At 40.0% G+C, this 23801-nt stretch overlaps 1 protein-coding gene across 1 annotated transcript; it reads right to left on the bottom strand.

The window, feature by feature from the left end:
- Nucleotides 1–314: 314 nt before the first annotated feature.
- ift57 (intraflagellar transport 57 homolog (Chlamydomonas)) lies at nucleotides 315–21199 on the bottom strand. The gene is made up of 11 exons (XM_078235752.1): nucleotides 20989–21199; nucleotides 16003–16165; nucleotides 13689–13807; nucleotides 12334–12424; nucleotides 9822–9896; nucleotides 6180–6302; nucleotides 5648–5719; nucleotides 3801–3932; nucleotides 3651–3713; nucleotides 2528–2594; nucleotides 315–1861 (listed from the first exon to the last, which is right to left on the bottom strand). The coding sequence occupies exons 1-11, from the start codon at nucleotides 21141–21143 to the stop codon at nucleotides 1683–1685; spliced, it is 1239 nt and encodes a 412-aa protein (XP_078091878.1). The 5' UTR covers nucleotides 21144–21199; the 3' UTR covers nucleotides 315–1682.
- Nucleotides 21200–23801: the final 2602 nt, after the last annotated feature.

Below are 23801 nucleotides of genomic sequence, written 5' to 3'. Positions count from 1 at the left end.
TGGGTGAAGAGACCACTCTTTGGGCGAAGATAAAATCATAAAAATGTACTTATACATCATAAGAGATAATATTGCAAGATATGCAGGCAAGTGTGCGAGGGATAATTAGAAGTACAAAGAATAAAAGCAAGGCAACTTACAATAAAAGGAGTTAATTCCATGCATGAAGGCAACTGTGTAATTTGAGTAATGAAATTACGATAGTATTATGCAGGTCTCCTTCACAAGTGAAACAAACTTCACTAAGATTTTGTTTGCGGGGTTGGTTTGTGGAACATTAATGCACAATTTCTTTTAAAGAGTCAAATATAGAATTGGTTTAACTGGACAAAATTTATCGATAAAATAAAGTTTATTTTATCCAAAATTACAATTTTGCAAATACACATTTAAAAAAGACTCACATAAAATATCTGCACTGGATGCAAGAAAGAGTTAAACTGTACACAATATGTCAACACACTTATTGCACAATTTACTGTATTTTATAATACTTTGTAGGACCAGTTAATATAAATCATATGTATGTTTAAGAGAACACTTAATCCCTGGGTGTGTTAGAAGAAAATATCAAGGGACTGATATATGAATCTAGAGACTGCATTACTACCATGTAACTCAGATATTCAATTTTATGCTGTAATAATCTGTATACATTGAATACTGTATTTAAGATTTGCTTCCTAATGTCTCCTGGTAGCACGCGCAGATACATGTGATAAGAAATGGAATATTTTTTATAATTCCTATGAAGAAATTTGAGGTATAAGCACAGTTGCAACACTTTACTAAAAATGTTAAAATATATTTTACTATTTAGAACTTAAAAGACACATTGGGCGCATTGTCAATAACAATGGAAAATTAGTGTTCAAGAACTCCAGACTCATTCCTGGGATGACAAGATTGTTCTATGAGGATTAGGTTGACTCGGCCTGTATTCACTGGAGTTTTAAAGAATGAGAGAGGATCGCATTGAAACGCATAAAATTCTGATAGGGACGGACACACTGGATGCAGGGACGTTGTTTCCTCTGGCTTGGGGGTCTAGAGGGAGTCACAGTCCCAGGATATGGGTTAGGTCATTTAGGACTGACACGAGGGGAAATTTCTTCACTTGGAGAGTGGTGAACCTGTGGAATTCTTTACCACAAAGGACTGCGGATACCAAGTCACTGAATATATTTAAGAAGCAATAGATTTCTCGATTCCACAGGTGTCAAGGAGTATGGGGAAAAGTGTGGAGCATGGCGTTGAAATAGATCAGCCATGATCATATTGAGTGGAGAAGCAGGCTCAAAGGGCAAAATGACCTACTTCTATTCCTAGTTTCAATGTGCCTTAACACCCACCGATTATGAAACACAAGATTCTCATGATAAGTATTGGAACTCAACGCTTTTATTTAGTAAAGTACTATGTTTTAATGAAAGAATTGGCACTACTTTAAATCACTTTCTTTTCTATTTTTGTGCTGTAAATGTGTGCCAATGTTTATTATAACAACTCGTAGAAAATGATCCAACTACTGATTTGCTGCAATTGAAATTACTCTTAAGAATCCAAACTTTTATTAAATGCTAATTTTTGATTCCTCATTTAGTTCACAAGAATTCAATAATCTTTTAATGGGGAACTAACAAGTCAAGAATATATAATTATTTGGACACAAACATACAATGTCAATAACCACCTATTGTGGTTTCGGGAATATTGGTAGCATGCATGTCTCTGGTCATGTTTGATTTCTCTTTAAGTTTGGCCTGTAGCAAGGTATGCTCCACAACTCCAATTCGAATGTCCATTTGAGTTATCTCTTGCTTCAGTTTGGTCAATGCTTGTTTGATTTTCACTAAGGGAGCTGAAAATAATAGTGACAATTAATATACTGAGTCAATCCATTTGGCTTATATAACCCCAAAGTGTTACTATATTACCATAAATTTGTGTACATTCAAATAGACAAATGTTAATATATATCTGACTTACCCTCTTTTATATTATTTATGATGTTTTATGTTGGGGGTCTAGAGGGAGTCACAGTCCCAGGATATGGGTTAGGTCATTTAGGACTGACACGATATGAGCAAGGAAGAATCCCCACATAAGGGGAAAATACTCATAAGAGCATCTGAAGATAATAATAGGACCATAGAAATGCAAAATGGTCAGGATTGAACACTGAAGATAGTTAGCCTGTCGGAGGTTTTCTTGGTTCATGTGCTTGAGAAGGAATCAAGAGACATTTCTCTAATATTGCTTGCAGGAGCTGTGTCACCTCTCTGTAAGAGCTATCAATTTAATCCCATTGAATTGCCACATTTTATATCTTTATTTTTTTTCTTTTTCAACTATCTTCTACATGTTAAAGATGGTGACATTTACTTTGTTTCTGTTAAATATTTCATGATGTAACAGCCCCTGAAAGGAACACATTCTCCCTCTGGTGACCACCTTAATTATATTTCCATGAGCTACCACAACTTGACTATAATTTGAAAAGATTATCCTGCTGCCTTTTACTCACCTCCATCAGTCATGCTGCTTCCCTTTTCTTCCATATCTTGTTTCACCTTTTCCAACTCTTCACTTATCTTAAAAGATTACACACACAAAATATTAAAAAGATATCTGTGGAATGATCTTCAATAACTGAAATGATACATATTAGTTTTCAAAATTATCAAAAGGAGTAATAAGAAAAAAAGTTAGTTCGCTTAGATGGGATGAAAACTCAATTTTTAAATTCTATACTTATACTGCGTTCTTTTCCTTAAGGTATCCATGCATGCTTTCTTCATACACTCATCAAACATGAGCGACAAAGTGAAAAGCTATCAACTATTCCTTCACAAGGGACAACACAGCCAAACAGAATCCCGTTGTTACTGCACACCCACATGTAGGCATTTTCCAACAGGTGCCACTAAGGCTGGGATGTTCCGCCCCCACCGCACGGGACCCACCCTGGGGTTGCAGCAGGCCAGCCAAAATCCACTGACTCTCAGCAGAACTGGAAGATGCCAGTGCTGGGTGGGGCTGAAAAATCCGGCTGAGGTCATGATCAGGAGTTCAAAGTCCGATCTGATTTCTTTTCTGCGTTAGCTTAGGACAGTGAGACAAACTAGAGATGCACACACAGTTGGTCCTGTTGAAATCAACTAGGTTAGGACAAATCAGGGATTTAAATTAGCACCTGGTCTGTAATGCAACAAAACACTATGGATGTGACCTTATCGGCCATTCATGCCACGCTCTCACTGCAGCGAGGTCAGAGACTTTGGTGGCCAGTCAAATCTCCATTCAATGCAGTGGGAAGGGAAAATCCACTGGCGTGAAAGGAGGTAACATTCCGGCCAGTGTGTTTTTTTACTTATCGAGGAAAGGGGACCAAAATAAGATTTTTAAATAAATAAAAACAATTAGAAATTGATCAGCAGTCTCCAAACTTTTCAGTACAAGGGCCACATCGTATATTTTACACATTTTCGCAGGCCAAAGAAAAAAATTAGTTTTATAAATGAAGGAATATTTCAAGTTGCTGCGGGCCGGATGTGGCCCGCGGGCCGAAGTTTGGAGACCCCTGTCCTAGAGGAAAATAATAAAAAATATAAACTTGAGAATAATTTTTCAATTAACTGTAATTGTACCTCAGACAGAAGTCTAGTCCGTTCTGTTACACCCCCACTTCCTTGCTGGTATCGGTCTTTAGCCTACAAGAAAATTAAACTGCTTTACTAAGTTTTTAATGGAGAATTAAGGTCAAGAACTGCCACATTAAAGAGAATATTGCAGATCACCTCATTCAACTGGCCCTGAGCAACACGGAAATCCTGAATTAAATTCTCCAACTGGTTGTTGACATATTTCTCTCTGCTGCTGACCTTTTCCAATGTTCGACTAATCTCATCTTGAAGCTTGTCCAGGTAATTCTGTCAAAAAAAAACAGAATTTGGTGAACATTAATTAGCTAGAAATAAAAAAAATCTTAAATGCAAAGCAAATGCAATCCCAGTAAGCAAAAAATAATTAGAAAGGATGTACATCTTGACTAAATTATTCACTAATTAGGTGGATGCAACACTAGTAAAACAGCTCTCCGATGAGTATTCTGTTTATTCAGTTCATTCTTACTTGTTTCACTCTAATTTGGAGAAGTAAAGCAAGTTTTATTTCATTTTCTGTCAAGTTTGAGAAACCATTATTTTCAAGAATTTGAAATAGCTTTAATAAGTGAACACAATTTACAAGACGGCATGGAACTGTACACCAGTATAAATCAGTCCTTTTAGGAGAGGAGGAAAAACAAATAAGATTAAACAAATCCAGCAAACTTTCACAGAAATAAAACAAAGTCAATGAAATACATTCCCACATGTGCCCAAGTGGTCTATTGCATTTGCCAGGATGAAAATAGAGACCTAGTTGTAAAGTGTTTTGGAATATTCTGAGACTAGTGCTAATAAGGCCAAGTTGTTTCTTTTCACTTCCAATATCTCTTACCTACCAAGGTGGACAAGTCCAAAACACTTTGTTACCAGACTAGCTTGCCTCAAGACAGTGAGGAATTCATCACCAGGAAGTAAGCATTTTAAATGCTTTATTTATCAAGAAATAGATGACAAGCAACAAGTTAAAGGGGCATAAATTCAGCTGAGAGGCTCTCTTGACTGAATACCTCAAAAATGAAGCTTAAAAAATCTACTACAGTATCAGAAGTAACAACATTATATTTAGAAGGATTGGAGAAAAACAAAAGTGAAGTGGCCTATACACAAGGAAATGTTTTGGTGTGTATTATTTGTGAATGCACAGGTGGTGCAATAAAAATTGGAAAATACATACTATAAAGTATGAGATTAAACTACAAGTCAAAAATGTCAAGTTGTTGTGTAGGTGCCAGACATGCTTTAACCGCTGAGTAGCTTTGAGTCAGCCATGTGGCATCCGGAAAATCCACCTGGTAGACCAGCACAAAATGATCAACTATTCAGTAGATACGTGACATCCTCAACTACAGCTACACGTACAGTTGGTCAGGGGTCTTTATGGATGTTCCTTTGCCGTATACCCTGCCATCTCATAGCTAAAATGAGTGAGCTTCCACTAAAGATGGTGTGATGCTTGTAGCCAGGTAATCTTTAATCAGGCTGAGTGATAAAAGAGGAGTTTCTTAGAGAGAGCAGCACATCCTCAGTCTGTTCAATTTATTGGGGCAACATTCTCCCCGAGGACAGTTTGTCACATTGGCCAGATTGGTCTGCTGATGACTTAGTGCAAGGTGTCTCCTGTATATTACTCAGAAATTGCAGTTGTGACATTGCACTGATTTTCTCAAGGAGGATCTATGCTGCAATCTGATGCTTAATATTAGGAAACCATACACTTGACAGGATTGGTAGCTATTTATTGCATTGTCATAGTTCCTGGTATTACTTTCTTTGTCTGCTTTAATTGTATATCAACTAGTTCAGCATTGGAAGAATTTAAGACAGGATCACAATATTCTCCAACTGTGTAACAGACAGCTTGCATTGAGCTATACAATGTTTTAGTTCTTAACTTCAGCCTGGTAGCTTATTTAACAAAGCTGTTTGTGATTTAAGGATAATAATTTAGACACATTTGAGTTGGAATAAAGCTGTACCTTTGTCTCTTTAAGAGATGTTTCAATTCCCTCTTTGTGCTGGTGCATTTGGTCAACATGAATTCTCCAATCCTGTTAAAGCAAAGTAGTTTATACTATTATTTATACACAAGTTTAATTTTATTACACACTATTTATAAAAAAGTAATGGATAGCTCGCAGCAAACTAAAAGCACACAAAAATTCATTAAAAGGCTCTGACAAAAAATGTGGTTCTCAAATAAGTTACAAAAAGCAGCCTAACCCAGATTTAATTATTACCTTAAATTCATCTTCAGCATATGTTTTGTCTTTTACACATTGCATGAATTCATTTTTTATTTATTTTTCTTACCGCGGCAAAGAACCTAACATGTGAATTATCAAAATACAAAATTCATTGATCACTCAATTGTCCAACATTCATTCGATATCTTATTATCGCTTTAACAATTGAAAACAATATTATTGCATTAACAATTGAAAACAAGTTTGTTGAAATAGATTTTAGTTTATTTCTATTGTAGTAAACCTTAGCTTTTAAATAACATACCTTGTTGTCAGTTCGGATGGTAACTTTAAGTTGTGGGAGAACGCGTTCCACTTCTAGATTCCACTCAGCAGCGTCTGTTGTGGATTCTAAAATCTCTTCTGGTTTTGTGGACTCCACCCCCTCCTAAACATTAAATGTGTATTTTGATAAATGCGACAAGAACATTATTTTTCTCGACTTTGACCTTAAGAGTATTAGAGCGATTTCTGAGGAACCAGGCCAAAGTGACATTCAGTTTGATCTTTGTTTCCTCTCTATGAAGTGGAAAATGAATGATCTCCACTGAATACTTCACTAAATGATAATTACTCACTATATGGGAATCAAGAATGCAAACCTACACTCTTATCACAGTGTTGGAGATTCACTGCATTGTACCACTGATGAAATTTTATTTAATAATTTGTTGACCTGTTAACTACGCAACCAACACTGGTCCAATTATTAAGACCAATCCTTTGCAATGTCGAAATCTGTTGAATCATATAATTACTACAGTACAGGAGGCCATTTGGCCCATCGGGCTGCACTGAATATCCAAGAGAGAATCATATCCCCATAACTCTATGTACTTACCCTGCAAATCCCCCTAACCTACACATCTTGGGATATTAAGGGGAAATTTAGCAAGGCCAATGCACCCAACCTGCACATCTTTGGACTGTGGGAGAAAATCAGAGCAACCGTAGGAGATCGCGCAGACAAGGGGAGAATGTGCAAACTCCACACTGTCATCCAAGGTGGGAAGAGAACCCGGGTCTCTGGCATTGTGAGGCAGCAATGCCACCATGCCACCCTAAGTTGCTTGAAGTTGTTTCGCTTAAAGTTGCAACTGATGGGAGATTTTAATTTCCCAAATATTGATTGGAATCTCCCTAGAGTAAGGGGTGTAGATGGGGAGAAGTTTGTTAGGTGTGTTCAGGAGGGTTTCTTGACACAGTATGTAGATAAGCCTACAAGAGGAGAGGCTGTACTTCATTTGGTATTGGGAAATGAACCTGGTCAGGTGTCAGATCTCTCAGTAGGAGAGCATTTTGGAGATAGTGATCATAATTCTATCTCCTTTACAATAGCATGGGAGAGAGATAGGATCAGACAAGTTAGAAAAGTGTTTAATTGGAGTAAGGGGAATTATGAGGCTATCAGGCAGGAAATTGGAGGCTTAAATTGGAAAGAGGTTTTCTCAAGGAAATGTACGGAAGAAATGTGGCAAACTTTCAGGGACTATTTGTCTGGAGTTCTGCATAGCAACGTTCCAATGAGACAGGGAAGTTATGGTAGGTTACAGGAACCGTGGTGTACAAAGGTTGTAATGAATCTAGTCAAGAAGAAAAGAAAAGCTTACAAAAGGTTCAGGGAGCTAGGTAATGTTAGAGATCCTGAAAAGTATGCGGCTAATAGGAAGGATCTTAAGAAGGAAATTAGGAGAGCCAGAAGGGGTCATGCGAAGGCCTTGGCAGGCAGGATTAAGGAAAACCCCAAGGCATTCTACAAGTATGTGAAGAGCATAGAAACATAGAAAACTACAGCACAAAACAGGCCCTTCGGCCCCACAAGTTGTGCCGAACATATCCCTACCTTTTAGGCCTACCTATAACCCTCCATCCTATTAATTCCCATGTACTCATCCAGGAGTCTCTTAAAAGACCCTATTGAGTTTGCCTCCACCACCACTGACGGCAGCCGATTCCACTCGCCCACCACCCTGTGTGTGAAAAACTTCCCCCTAACATTTCCCCTGTACCTACACCCCAGCACCTTAAACCTGTGTCCTCTCGTAGCAAGAGAATAGGACCTATCAAGTGTGACGGTGGGAAAGTTTGTATGGAACCGGAAGAAATAGCAGAGGTACTTAATGAATACTTTACTTCAGTATTCACTATGGAAAAGGATCTTGGTGGTTGTAGTGCAGACTTGCAGCGGACTGAAAAGCTTGAGCATGTAGATATTAAGAAAGAGGATGTGTTGGAGCTTTTGAAAAGCATCAAGTTAGATAAGTCCCCGGGACCGGATGAGATGTACCCCAGGCTACTGTGGGAGGCGAGGGAGGAGATTGCTGAGCCTCTGGTGATGATCTTTGCATCATCAATGGAGACGGGAGAGGTTCCGGAGGATTGGAGGATTGCGGATGTTGTTCCTTTATTCAAGAAAGGGAGTAGAGATAGCCCTGGAAATTATAGACCAGTGAGTCTAACCTCAGTGATTGGTAACTTGATAGAGAAGATCCTGAGAGGCAGGATTTATGAACATTTGGAGAGGTATAATATGATTAAGAATAGTCAGCATGGCTTGTCAAAGGCAGATCATGCCTTACGAGCCTGATTGAATTTTTTGAGGATGTGACTAAACACTTTGATGAAGGAAGAGCAGTAGATGTAGTATATATGGACTTCAGAAAGGCATTTGATAAGGTGCCTCATGCAAGGCGTATTGAGAAAGTGAGGGGGCATGGGATCCAAGGAGACATTGCTTTGTGGATCCAGAACTGGCTTGCCCACAGAAGGCAAAGAGTGGTTATAGATGGGTCATATTCTGCATGGAGGTCAGTCACCAGTGGAGTGCCCCAGGGATTTGTTCTGGGACCCTTACTATGTGATTTTTATAAATGGCCTGGATGACGAAGTGGAAGGATGGGTTGGTAAGTTTGCTGATGACACAAAGGTTGGAGGTGTTGTGGATAGTGTGAAGGGATGTCAGAAGTTGCAGCGAGACATTGATAGGATGCAAGACTGGGCAGAGAAGTGACAGATGGAGTTCAACCCAGATAAGTGTGAGGTGGTTCATTTTGGCAGGTCAAATAGGATGGCGGAATATAATATTCATGGTAGGACTCTTGGCAGAGTGGAAGATCAGAAGGATCTTAGGGTCCAAGTTCATAGACGCTCAAAGCAGCTGTGCAGGTTGAGGCTGTGGTTAAGAAGGCGTATGGTGTACTGGCCTTCATCAATCGAGGAATTGAGTTTAGGAGTCGTGAGATAATGTTGCAGCTATATAAGACCCTGGTCAGACCACACATGGAGTACTGTGCTCAGTTCTGGTCGCCTCATTACAGGAAGGATGTGGAAGCCATAGAAAGGGTGCAGAGGAGATTTACAAGGATGTTGCCTGGGTTGGGGAGCATGCCTTATGAGGATAGGTTGAGTGAGCTCGGCCTTTTCTCCTTGGAGAGACCAAGAATGAGGGGTGACCCGATAGAGGTGTATAAGACGTTGAGAGGTATTGATCGAGTGGATAGTCAGAGGCTTTTTCCCAGGGCTGAAATGGTTGCCACAAGAGGACACAGGTTTAAGGTGCTGGGGAGTAGGTACAGAGGAGATGTCAGGGGTACGTTTTTCACTCAGAGGGTGGCGGGAGCGTGGAATGGGCTGCCAGCAACGGTGGTGGAGGCGGATTCGATAGGGTCTTTTAAGAGACTTTTAGATAAGTACATGGAACTTAGTAAGATAGAGGGTTATAGGTAAGCCTAGTAATCGCTAAGGTAGGGACATGTTCGGCACAACTTTGTGGGCTGAAGGGCCTGTATTGTGCTGTAGTTTTTCTATGTTTCTAAAACTTTCAGTAAGGACTTACTTAAGTGATTTGACAGTAAAGGTAGGGACATCATCCATTAAAGAAACAAATATTTTATTGAGGAAAACTTACCATCTTCTGCCCCTGAGATTTCAAAACCTCCAGATCCAGGAAAGGCTCACCTTCTTCAAAATCATCTGCTTCTTCCTGAAAACCAGTTTCAGAGAAATCATTAAATCAATAAACTGGATACTTTTATTGCTGTATTTTTGAATTTTCTTTCTAACACTCACCTCCTGTGACACTGGCAAATACAGGAACATAGAAACACTAGATGAAACAAAGACATGGGTACATCTAATTTGTTTTCTCCTATCCAGGTAGTCGCAAAATATAACAATGATGGAATTCAGTTGTCATAGCAATCAATATATATTAATTGGCTGCTGCACTTAAAAAAAAACACTGAAAATGAAATTCTTAGGTTGTGAAGAGCTTTAGAATATTCAGAGGTTGTGCTATTCTTTTTGTGCTCTTTCTCCCACAATGTAATGGTCTCTTGATATTAGTGAATTGAACTATTTCCACTGCTTAGATAAAAGCAAAATACAGCAGATGCTGGAATCTGAAACAAAAACAGAAAATGCTGGAAAATCTCAGCGGGTTTGATAGCATTTGTGGAGAGAGAATAGAGTCAACGTTTTGAGTCTGGATGACCCTTCCAGCATTTTCTGTTTTTCCTACCACTGCTTGTTATTGTGTTGTTTGAACTTTTCTTTCTTTATTTTGAAGATTTAAAAACGAGAGACAAAACGGCCTGATTTTTAAACAAGCATTGTTTGAAATAATTAGAATTGTTGGCATTGGCCAAATATGACAAAAGTAGAGCTATCTTATTTTTAAACAACCAATTATAATCGTAACACAATATCAGATTTAATTCTGTAAGTAATAAGGGACAGTGCAGGTTTTGTACATCTGTCTTAATATTTTCCTCAGTTAGTCTTAATGAATTTGTAAATATCTTTTTTGCAAATAAATCTCTGAATTATTTAAAGTAAAACACATGGTTCCAATTTTTCTTGAACAGAAACAGTAAGTAGGCCAAATTTTCCCAAACCACTGCTGGCGTGTTCAATGGCAAGCACGGTGGGAGGCCCAGAAATCGGTTTCACGTCAGCGTGAATTTACAACAGAATCTTCTGCTGGTGCCCACCATAGTGTGAATCTCATTTGCACCCAGTTAATGGGATACAGATGAAGGCCCAACCACCCATGCCTGATTCTCCATGGTGCCAGCGGCAGAATGTGGTGTGAAAAATATTTGGAACAACTTGGTGTACTGATGTTGGGACTATGCCCAGGGCTGCCTCCAGAGTTCAGGATGGAGGCTGCCTGCAACCCTGGACCAACAGAGAATGGACCGGAGGTGCACTTTAAGGTGGACTTCCAGATTAGGTGTCCTGGAGGGGGTCCATCTTCCAGCCTCAGAATGTTCCAGAAGATCCATCTTCGCTCTCAGGAGATCCATCTTCCAGTCTCAGTGTTCCCAGACATCTATCTTCATTTTCAGGAGGTCAATCTTCTTTCTTCAATAATGGGTCAGTGGTGATGGATGCCCTTTCAATGTGGCACCCAGACATGACGAGTGACTATGCAGCATCCAGGCCTCCCCCGCCACAGAATTCGACATGAAACACCTGAGTGCATAACTAATGAGGTTGAGTCTGGAAGATTTGTTGTGTTTTCCCACCAGTTGCCACAGCGGGAAATACTCCACGTTCTTGCACCCACCGTGGCACTTTAGTCTCAAAATGTAGTAATTCTGCCCAATGGTTGATGGCCTTTCATCAGGAGGAGCAGAAAGAACAGACCAAAAAGGGTACAGACTCCATTCAACCCTCCCACATTCCCCAGGCTCCAAAATATCTTCAGAGAAAGGATCAGCATTTTCACCTCCAGATGCAAGATCATTGGACCTGAAACATTAGCTTTGTTTCCCTCCCCAGATACTACCAGACCCGCTGAGTATTTCCTGCATTTTCGATTTTTATTTCAGATTTCCAGCCTCCGTAGTATTTTGCTTTGGTCTAATTTTCCTTATTGCCTTTTTGGAAATATGGTTTTGAGCTCATTTAGAAAATGAGCCTCCTTCTGCATCATTCTGTTCTTCTTGTTTCCCCACCACATCTATTGGAGCACAGGCTACAAAACTATGGAGAAAATGCAGGCCATAAAAAGGTTGTATACAGTTTAATTATTTGTCAAGATTATTCTAAAATGGAATAAGATTTTTTTTCAAATGGAAACAATGTCTTAATTTGACAAGAACTGTGAAAGTGTGATAGAGGGAGAGAGTGAGAGACAAACAAAAAACAACTTTTCTTCCCCAAGAGGAAAAAATAATTAAAATGCTTGGGATCTGCATCCACAAAGAAAATAATTTTCATTGTCATTTCTCCCAGTTGGTTCCTTCTGACCCAAATTGTGATTTATATTCTCACTAAATGTTGCATTTAAGTAAAATTTGTGCTAATCAAAACCTCATTTTATGTTGGAATGCAACAAAGGAAAAAAACATTTTGACATTAATAAATCTTTTTTGAAAATCAGAATGAAAATTTTCAGATTATTTTGAACTTACAACCAACTCATCTTCCAGCTTGTTCAATGTCAATTCAGCATCATCCTCTATTAATGCTTCCTCTTCCATTTCCTCTGCTGGATACACAGGCCTAAATCGATACAGCTATGATTTAAAAGCAGAATTCATTCCCAAGTATGTCAAGCATACTATACATTTAATCATGAAGGTATTAGATGATGCTATTTTCAAACAGCGAAACCAGTATATGCCTATAATAAATGTCAGCTTTATCAATGTAAAATCTTACCAAAAACTTTGTTAAAGAGTAATTTTGTGCTGTTCCAAAAAAGCTTGTAAATTGTACAGAAACCAAACTTTGATACTATACTTAAAATGTCAGCTTCCTGAATTCTGAAAGATCTTTTCAGCTTTCAGAATGTTAGCCCTGAAATGGTATGACTGTGTGCTCCCAATGAGTAATCCTGTTTAACGCAAGGGCAGATCATGGGAAATGGCTACTTCAACCGATGTTCCTATTTCTTTCCAGAGCACCAAAAATCTATGAAATATTACATTCTGCATCTGATTGAGGAGCATATCAGCCAGCCATGATCAAATGGCGGAGCGGACTCGATGGGCGGAATGGCCTAATTTTGCTCCTATATCTTACGAACTTATGGTTCACCACCTTCTATTTGAAAATGTATTAAAAACCTTTAAGTCAAATTAATGCACTTTCCCATTATAAGATATATCCACATTACCTGCAACCTTAGTACAACTCCAGGAACCGCTTTGTTGGAATATTAAATGTTAACTAACATTAGCAAATTTAGGCTAAAATTATTTGACAGCAATAATCCCTTTAATTATTTATCGATCTTTTTGCCAAATGTGCTAATACAAATTAACAAAAATTTGGGAACTGTCTTTTTTTGGTTAAAAGAAAGTGGTTAATCTTCCCTTTTTTTACTATCCACTTATGGGTCTTGGCAGTTGTCAGCCAGATAAACATTTAGTTGTTGCAAAACCCATTGAATAAACAGAGTATTTCCTCCCTGAGAAAAGGTTTTCTGATATTCACTGATGCACCCACTCTGGCAGTTTTACAGTCCCCTTTTAGCTGACGTATTTTCTCCCTTTCTGTTCTATCCCATCCTATTCCTTTTTGACTCACTTCCAAGACTATTCCCATGTTCCCTGTCCTTTTATCATCCCCTCTTCATGGCTTAATTATCCACATTCTCTAATCCTGCTTGATCTGAAAATTTCTCTTGGTCCTGATAGCATGCATTGCCATGACAGATCAATCAGTAGGGAGAGGAAACCAGATGCCTATTTAGTGGTAGTCTTCACACCAAAGGCTTTACGCTGAACAGAACTACGCAAGTCAAATCTTCACAAGTTCTTACCTCTTCCAATTAAAGCCAGTATGCTTGAGGGCTTCTTCAGCTAAGCGATCCAGAACATAGCACACCTGCTCTCCATAACCTTGCTTCAGTTTGGAGGGAGGAAAATCTACTGAGCCACCCTAAACAGTTTGAAAACAAGGTGTTGCTTTACAAACATATCAACTAATAAAAGTCATCAATGGCCATTATGAGGAGGGGGAAAATACTGTAATTTTACGACAAACACACTCTCCACTATTAAAAGTGGAGATCAATTGGCCATCAATATTTGCTATAGATTGTTTAGGCACAATCAGTAAAATTAACTGGACAATTTTGTCTAATTAAATTCTGAATAATCGTTTTGACATTAATGAATTATTAATGAAAAACATAACGAAAGAAATCCACAAATCAATTTCCATAATTTTAAATATTTACTAGTGTGAAAACCCGATCAAAGCATAAAAATAGAAAATAAGATAAAAATAACCAACATGGCTCAGCTGGTGAGTAATAAGCCCATTGGCAGCAGATGTTCCCAGCTTCAATGCTTTAAGTGTGATGTTTGATAATCTTACTCAATGATTTGTAGAAGCACTGTAACTGATTTCAATGCCCTTGGGTTAAAGAATGTAAAAGCAGCAGGGTACATGATGCTGACTGTAAATGTGTACGTAGACGTCAAGGGGAGGGGATTAAGGACTGCATTCAGCTGCAACAACTTCAATGGTTGCCAACACTCAATGCAAGTAATCAATAACATCAGGAGGCAGAGGAGGATATGGGGGAGAGTAGCAAAACATCTGTATGGAAAACAGGATACAAAGAACAAAAATACATTCCAATTAACCAAATTGTGCTCTGCTACTTAGCAGATTTATCAACAGTTTATTGCTTTCAGAAGTGCACTCTGCTCAAGTTCTAGTAAGGGGGCCAAATAAATTTAAATTTTAAGCAATGCCACATTTTTAGGCAGGGGCTGGTAGGTTATCATTTGTGTTGCAGAACTTTTATCAGAACACTGTTGAAAAGAATCTGTGTCCATGAAGTTGATCTATATTTCCCCACATTTTGTGGCAGTCATACTCAGTGCATTGTTAGCATTTTCTGTTTTATTTCAGATCTGTTCTTTTTCTCAGCCTGATTATTGAAAGATTGGATATGCTGATGTTGTTTTGTTTTGAATAGAGGAAGCGGAGGGGAAATTTAATTGAGGTGTACTAAATTATGAGAGGCCTAGATATGTTCTCCTGTGCAGTAAGTTTATATGTTTCTATTATTTCTGCTTACTGATTACGAGAACCACTTCAATGATTTTTCATCCTCTCAATTATTTGCACATTCTTTAGGTCCTTTCTCGTCACTCATTCACATCACATTGCAAGATAACCTTGATGCCCCAATCTTTCATCTCTATTGGGAGTAACACCCATTCTCGAATCAATTTTTCTAATGATGCTTTCCTTCTATCATTTTATTAGGACAAGATATTTGAATTAGTTAGATGAGGAGATGACTACTTTTTCTTTCCGTTACCAAATTCTTCAACTATTTTCTTGCTGTTGGGACAGTTGCCGGGAAGAGGAATGGAGCCAATAGTTGGGATATGGAGTGTGAATCAGAGACCAAAGCCAATGGCTTCAGGTTTCCAATATTTAAATGGAAGAAAATTCTGCTCATCCAGCACTGGATGTCAGATAAACAATCTGATATTTTAGCAACAGTAGAAGAGTCAAAAAAAGTATGGCGAGATGGAGCTGGGTGTTGTCAGTTTGCATATGAACACTATTGCTGCACTTTTGGATGATGTTGCTGAGGGGCAGTGTGTAGATGAGAAATAATTAACATTAAAGAAGTTACGTAAATACAAGTTGTTGTATTTAAGAGAAAGACTTCTGCTATTTGATCATTTTAGTACAACTGTAAATTTCACAAAAATAGCAAACAGTAAGTAGAAACATCTAAAACTTTAGTATAAAAGAATCAATTTAAATATAAATTCTTTTTTTCTGAAACCATCTTGCAAAAAATACACATTCTGGGTCACTTAAAAATCGAATGGAACTAAATAAAGTCAAAAGCTATGTGAGTTTACAAATGGTCCATTTTATCATCACAGCAATGCTATTGATTATCAAAGGGAAGTTTCATTTGCTTACTCCTCTGCAGGGACATTTTACTTTTAATCACATACATCCCACGACAAATATTTTCTCTCCACAGGTATGGCAAAATTGTGAATTTGTTGTTTCTAAAGTAGGCTTAATATTTTATTACAGCTAGCAGAGTTAAATTCATCCCCCTCATTGTGAGTTTAACTTCTCGCACTTACCAAAGCACGGAGTTCTGTCAGAATATTTGATATTGTTGCATTTGGATCATCATACTCTTGGGGCTGTTCAAAAAATCGTCCTGCCTGGTTTAACAACCAAGCTGCCAGAGATGTAAACATGTAGAACTGCTCGCCAGGGTTTGTGGGGAGAGCAAAGTAATGTCTGTAGAAATAAGTATTGAATAGATAACTAAAATATCTTATCATAGTGCAGACTTGTTGGTTATATTAAGATCACAGGTGCCCCATATGTTCTATTGCCTCCCCTGCCCTCCCCAGTACATTTAAACTTTTTTTGGAGCTGATACAAAGCTATTGAAAAGACCAGAGATATGAAACAACTCATCTGAAGATTTAGAAGTAACTGAGTCAAAAGCTACAATGGTTTTATTCCAAGGAATAAGTATCAGGCTTAGGCTCTAGATCTGCTTTAGGCCACATCTGAGGATAGGAGGAGCAGAGAATACTCTGCGTGAGAGCATAAAACATGGAATGACAAAAGGTAATGACCCACTTAAACCAATATTTCAAACAGACCACAGGTGAAGCTGCTTCAAATTAAGTATAAGTGGGTGTGTGGGCAGCACGGTAGCACAGTGGTCAGCACTGCTGCCTCAGAGCTCCAGGGACCCAGATTCAATTCCCAGCTTGGGTCACTGTCTTGCGGAGTCCGCACATTCTCCTGTGTCTCTTCGTGACTTTCCTCCAGGTGCTCTGGTTTCCTCCCATAGTCCGAAAGAGGTTCTGGTTAGGTGCATTGGCCAGGCTAAATTATCCCTCGGTGTATCCAAACAGGCGCCGGAGTGGGACGACTAGGGATTTTCACAGTAACTTCATTGCAGTGTTAATGTAAGCCTACTCGTGACATTAATAAATAAACTTTAACCAGAAATAAAAGATGACAAGCTTTGATTAAATATGTTGGACTGCCTTTCTGTTATTTTGGAATACTAATTGTGAAAACCCTGCATATAGCCAAACAGGGGAACACCTCACAAATATTTTCAACTTAACTTGTCAAATAAAGATAACGCAGCAAATGTAAACAGCTTGGGTATTGCTGAATAAAGACATTTTGCTGCAGCATTCGTCTTGCATTCATCAGGACAAGAATGTCAATGTAGAATCATAGAATCATAGAAACCCTACAGTGCAGAAGGAGGCCATTCGGCCCATCGAGTCTGCACCGACCACAATCCCACCCAGGCCCTACCCCCACATATTTACCCGCTAATCCCTCTAACCTACGCATCTCAGGACTCTAAGGGGCAATTTTTAACCTGGCCAATCAACCTAACCCGCATATCTTTGGACTGTGGGAGGAAACCGGAGCACCCGGAGGAAACCCACGCAGACACGAGGAGAATGTGCAAACTCCACACAGACAGTGACCCGAGCCGGGAATCGAACCCGGGACCCTGGAGCTGTGAAGCAGCAGTGCTAACCACTGTGCTACCGTGCCGCCATGTCAAGGGAAACAGCAACTTTATACGGTACAAGAGACAGTTGATTGGTTGGCAAGTGGACTCTGATTGGTAGAGATGTTGCCATGGAGAATGCACCAGTTCATGGTGACTGACAGTTAACAGCCAAGTATTGTTTGAAAATTTAAACCAGGCAGCTTGACTCTGATTGATGAACGCATTGCCCTGAGGGATGAAACAGCAAATGACTATCACTTATTTTGTTTAATTGAAACAGTGCAATATGTGTATATGTTTTTTCTGCCTGCATAGAACAGGGCCATGTGTATTAATATACGCAGCTTCCAGTACATGCAAACATGCCACACTGCACGTCCAGCTAACAATAGATAATGTTGTCATGGGATCACCTACAGGCCCAGCTGTCACAAACATATTTGTTGGGTTCCATGAGAAACATGATTTCAATGGAATGACACCGAACTTCCTACCCCTTGCATATTTCCAATGTGTGGCTGATGTGTTTGCTATATTTAAATCTGTTGCAGCATGTAAGTTTCTTTGTATGTCTTAACAATCTCCATCCTGAGCTCAACCCACTTTTGAAATGGAGCAGTCGAATGAACTTCCTTTCCTTGATGTAGAAGTTGAGAAATCTGCTAGGGATTCTCTACCATGGTCTACCAAAGACTAGCTTCACTGGTCAATACAAGCATTGGGGTTCTTACTGTTCCACATGCTATAAAATACACCGATAACAGAATGCTGCCATTAAGCCAAAAAAAAGTTCATGTCATATATGAATTTCAGTGGCAGTGTGATGCCAGGTATGTAGGCCTTACATCCCAAAGACTGGCAGATCATACCAAGCAGCATGTTCTTTCTGCTGTTCACAAATTCAAGGTACAGACTGTATCCAACAAGCCCATGATTGCAAAACACAGTTTCCAACATTAGATCTGATTCTGCAATTAGAGATTTGCCAAATAATCCTCCATGTGCTAAAAATTACACCGACAACCAATTTAAGATTGTCAGTTGGGTTCGCAGTGTGGTGCATTTGCATGTGCTGGAAGCTAACTATATTAATACAGAGGCCCAGTTCTTTGCAGACAGAAACACATACGCACATTGTGCCTGTTTCAGATAAACAAAATAAGTGATAGCATTTGCTATTCATTCCTCAGGGCAATGTCTTCACCAATCAGAGTCAAGTTGTCTGGTTTGAATTTTCAAACAATGCTTGGCAATTAACTGTCAGTCACCATTAACTGGAGCATTCGCCATGACAACTTCACAGAGTCCACTTGCCAACCAATCAACATTCCCTTCTCATACAATATAAAGCTGTTGCTTCCCTGACATTGGTATTCTTGCAATTGTCTTGATGAGTGTAAGATATAAAGCTTCAACTAGATGGCTTTATTTCAGCAATACTCAAGTTTTGTACGACCAAACAACTAAATATAAAGAACATAACAATAGTATTATCATAATATTATAATAATAGTTGTCTATACAAGAATAACATTTATTCAGTCCATTGCACTTGTGGTAATACTAGCTTTTCAACTGAAGCTAATTAATTGAAATACAATTGGTGTTCCTTTACAAAAACTTAGCCAATTATTTTTAAGTTATGGTATCATTGCTCAATAACATTTTATAACAAAGTGTTCATTCTTTTAAGTCTGCAAAAATATTCTCCCAAACCCTTAATATTTTAGTTATAGTTCTCAGTTCACCCCCTTGTTACTGATTCATGAACCACCACAAATATTTTCACTATTTACCATGCAAAGTTTCCATAACTTTGAAAACTTCTGTTTGATTTTCCTTTAACATTTTTTGTTCCGGTGCTGCTTACCCTTAATCCACACACTTTTCTTCACATCTATAACCAGTCAGCCTTACTTCAGTGATAAGTGTCCCTGTCCATGCCAGCAGATTGTAGGCTCAAGTTTCACTCCAGAGGCACTAGCGCTTAATCCAGGCTAACACTTCAATTGGGAGTGCTGCATCGCTGGAGGCACCCATCTTTTAGATGAGACATTCAACCAAAAGACACATCTGTCCTTCTTTCGCTGAAAAGATCTCACACACATTCAAAGAACAGCAGATGAGTTCTTTAAGTGGGCCATGTCTATTGTCTTAACCAACATCTAAAACAGATGTTTGGGTCATCTATTAAATAGCTATTTGTGAAACCTCGAGTTTCATGAGTTTCTCTACATTTCAAAAGTGCTCGTTTGACTGTGAAGGGATATGGAATATTAAAGGTGCCATATAAACACATGCCACTTATTTTCTGGCATTCCTGGTGCTATTCTGCTCTATTTTGGCTGTACCCATTCTATCATAGGGTGGCCACAAATGCACAAGATTATGGCCTGACCAATATAGTATACAGATAAAGGCAAAATACTGCATGTGCTGGAATCTGAAACAAAAACAGAAAATGCTGGAAAAACTCAGCAGGTCTGACAGCATCTGTGGACATATATTGTGCTGATCGTTTGCCTGTGGCACGGTGGTACAGTGGTTAGCATTGCTGCCTCATAGTGCCAGGGACCCGTGTTCGATTCCTGGCTTTGGGTCACTGTCTGTGCGGAATTTGCACGTTCCCCCCCCCCCCCCCCCCGCCCCGCCCCGCCCCGCCCCGGTGTCTGCGTGGGTTTCCTCCGGGTGCTCCAGTTTCCTTTCACAGTCTGAATGATGATGTGGAGTTGCCGGCGTTGGACTGGGATAGGCACAGCGAGTAGTCTCACAACACCAGGTTAAAGCCCAACAGGTTTATTTGCCAGCAGGAGCTTTTGGAGCACTGTCCCTTCATCAGGTCATCACCTGCTCCAAAAGCCCGTGCTACCAAATAAACCTGTTGGACTTTAACCTGGTGTTGTGAGACAAGTTACTGAGTCTGAATGATGTGCCGGATAGATGCATTGGCCATTATAAATTCTCCCTCAATGTACCCGAACAGGCGCCAGAGTGTGGCAACTAGGGGATTTTCATAGTAACTTCACTGTAGTGTTAATGTCAGCCAACTTGTGTCACTAATAAATAAACTTTAACTTGGGGCGGCACGGTAGCACAGGGGTCAGCACTGCTGCCGATTCCCGGCTTGGGTCACTGTCTGTGTGGAGTTCGCACATTCTCCTCGTGTCTGCGTGGGTTTCCTCTGGGTGCTCCGGTTTCCTCCCACAGTCCAAAGGTGTGCGGGTTAGGTTGATTGGCCATGCTAAAATTGCCACTTAGTGTCCCGAGATGCGTAGGTTAGAGGGATTAGCGGGTAAATATGTAGAGATATGCAGGTAGGGCCTGGGTGGGATTGTGGTCAGTGCAGACTCGATGGGCCAAATGGCCTCTTTCTGCACTGTAGGGTTTCTATGATTCTATTCAAAGCTCCGAAGTGTGAGACCCAGAATATCAATGGGGAGTTGATAGGAAGGAAGGTCAGCGGGGTTGGGAGGGGGGCTCCGTCACCCTATCCCTCCCCAGATTACTATCCTGGGGCTGGAGGAGGCACACGGCCCTCTCTCTCTCCCCATCTCCCCAGACCCACCTCGACAGGGCTTTCATGTTGTTCCTCCGGATCAAATCCTCCTCGTAGTTCATCAGCTTCAGCTTGTCCAGCAGGTCCTCCATGGTGACAAACATCTGATAGGCAGCTCCCGGGCCCCGCTCCCCCTCATCGCCCCTCCGGCCGTCGTCGGCCATCCGAGCAGCGGTGCGCCCCCCTCGCTCTGTTTGTTCAGCCGAAAACCGCCCGACTCGGCCCAGCCCGCGGACGGCCCGTGATGTAAAAATTAAACGGTTAATGCGCCCGTCCGCCTGCCCGATTCGAAGCCGCGTATCCAGGAAGTGGGAGTGGCAGCGCGTGTGGTTGCCAAGGAGCCCCATGCAAGGCAGAGGGTGGTGTTTACACTCTGAGCGACAACATAACCAACATCTTACAGAGACTTCCATGTCATAAACTATCCCAAGCTGCTTCACAGGGAATGAAATATGAATATAATATAAAGTGTATAAAATGAAATTAAAATGCTGCTGGAGATCTGAAATATAGAAACATAGGCTGGAATTCTCCCATCCCGCCCGCCACTGGAATTGACCCGGGCGGGTTGCGAACTATTTGAAGCTCCATTTCCGGCTTTCAGATCAGCGCGGCTGGGGAATTCCGCTCGTCGAAACCAGAAGCAGGAGTAGGCCATTCGGCCCTTCGAGCCTGCTCCACCATTCATTATGATCATGGCTGATCATCCAATTCAATATCCTGATCCCTCTTCCTCCCATAACCCTTCATCCCTTTAGCCCCAAGAGTAATATCTAATTTCTTCCTGAAATCACACAACGTTTTGGCCTCAGCTACATTTGGTGGTAGTGGATTCCACATATTCACCACCCTCCAGATGATGAAATGTCTCCTCACCTCCTCAGTTCTAAAAGGTTTACCCCTTAGTCTCAAACTATGACTCCTAGTTCTGGATTGCCCCACCATTGGGAACATTCTTCCTGAATCTACTCTGTCTAACCCTGTTAGAATTTTATAAGTTTCTATGAGATCCTCTCTCACACTTCTAAACTCCAGTGAATATAATCCTAACCGACTCAGTCTCTCCTCATTTGACAGACCTGCCATCCCAGGAATCAGCCTGGTAAACCTTTACTGTACTCCCTCTATAGCAAGAACATCCTTCCTCAGATAAAGACACCAAAACTGTTCACAATATTCCAGATGTGGCCTCACCAACACCCTATACAATTGCAGCAAAAGATCCCTATCCCTATACTCAAATCCTCTTGCTATGAAGGCCAACACACCATTTGCCTTCTTTACTGCCTGCTGTATCTCCGTGCTTACTTTCAGCAACTGATGCACGAGGTCTCCAAGGTCTTGTTGAGTATCCACCTCTCTCGATTTACACCCATTCAAGTAATAATCTGTCTTCCTATTATTGTTACCAAAGTGGATAACCTCATATTTATCCACATTATACTGCATCTGCCATGCAGATACCAACACACTCAGCCTATCTAAATCACACTGAAGCATCTCTGTACCCTCCTCGCAGCTCACCCTCCCACCCAATTTTGTATCATTTGCAAATTTGGATGTAATACCTTCAGTTCCCTCTTCCAAATCATTAATATATAATATGAAAAGTTGGGGACCTAGCACAGATCCCTGCGGAACCTCACTTGTCATTGATTGCCAATCAGGAAAAGATTCATTTATGCCAACTTTTTGCTTTCCTATCTCCTAACCAGCTTTCTGTCCATCTCAAGACATTACCCTCAATCCCACGTGCTTTAACTTTACACAGTAGTCTGTTATGTGAGACCTTGTCAAAAGCCTTCTGAAAGTCTACATAAACCACATCCACTGGTTCTCCTCAGTCAACTCTACTAGTTACAATCTCAAAAAATTCCAATTGATTCATCAAAAATGACTTCTCTTTTGTAAATCCATGCTGACTTTGTCTGATTATACCACTGCTTGTCAAATACCAAGTTATGCAATCCATGATAATAGACACTAGCAACTTCCCCAGTATTGACATTAGGCTCACTGGTCTACAGTTCCCTGTTTTCTCTCTATCTCCCTTTTTGAATAGCGGACTTACATTAGCTACTCTCCAATCTGTAGGAACTATTCCAGAGTCCAAAGAATTTTGGAAAATAACCACCAATGGATTTTCTATTTCCAGGACCACTTCCTTAAGTACTCTGGGATGAAGATTATCAGGACCTGGAGATTTACTTACCTTCAATCCCATCAATTTCCCCAAAACCATTTCTCTACTAATGCTGATTTCCTTCAGTTCCTCACTAAAGCATGTTTCTCTCAGCACTTCTGGTACATTATTCATGTCTTCCTTTGTGAAGAATGAAGCAAAATTCAAATTTAATTTCTCAGCCATTTCTTTATTCTCTGTTATGAATTCTCCTGTTTCTGACCGTAAGGGGCCTACATTTGTTTTTGTCAATCTTTTTCTCTTTACATATCTATAGAAACTTTGACAGTCAGTTATTTATGTTCCTCACTAACTTACTTTGAAACTTTATTTTTCCCTTTTTCCATTTTAGGTCAGGCAAATATTTCACCTCTCATATATGTTGAAGGAACGACTCTGGAATATGTTGAACACTTCTTATACTTGGTAGCCACCTCTCTCAAAAGGCCACTATTGACACGGAAATCCAAAGCTGGATCTGTTGCACCAACTCAGCCTTCTAAAAATTACAGCAACGAGTGTTTGATAACAAAGACCTCCACAATTCAACAAAATTCCAATTGTACAGTGCAGTTGTCCTCACCATGCTCCTTTACTGCAATGAGACTTGGGCACATATCTGTGACATATAAGAATGGTA

The sequence above is a fragment of the Mustelus asterias genome, chromosome 2 (assembly GCF_964213995.1).
Source record: "Mustelus asterias chromosome 2, sMusAst1.hap1.1, whole genome shotgun sequence".
Taxonomy (NCBI): Eukaryota; Metazoa; Chordata; class Chondrichthyes; order Carcharhiniformes; family Triakidae; genus Mustelus; species Mustelus asterias.
The sequence above is the reverse complement of the archived record's forward strand: the minus strand, read 5'-3'. Positions and strand labels throughout refer to the sequence as shown.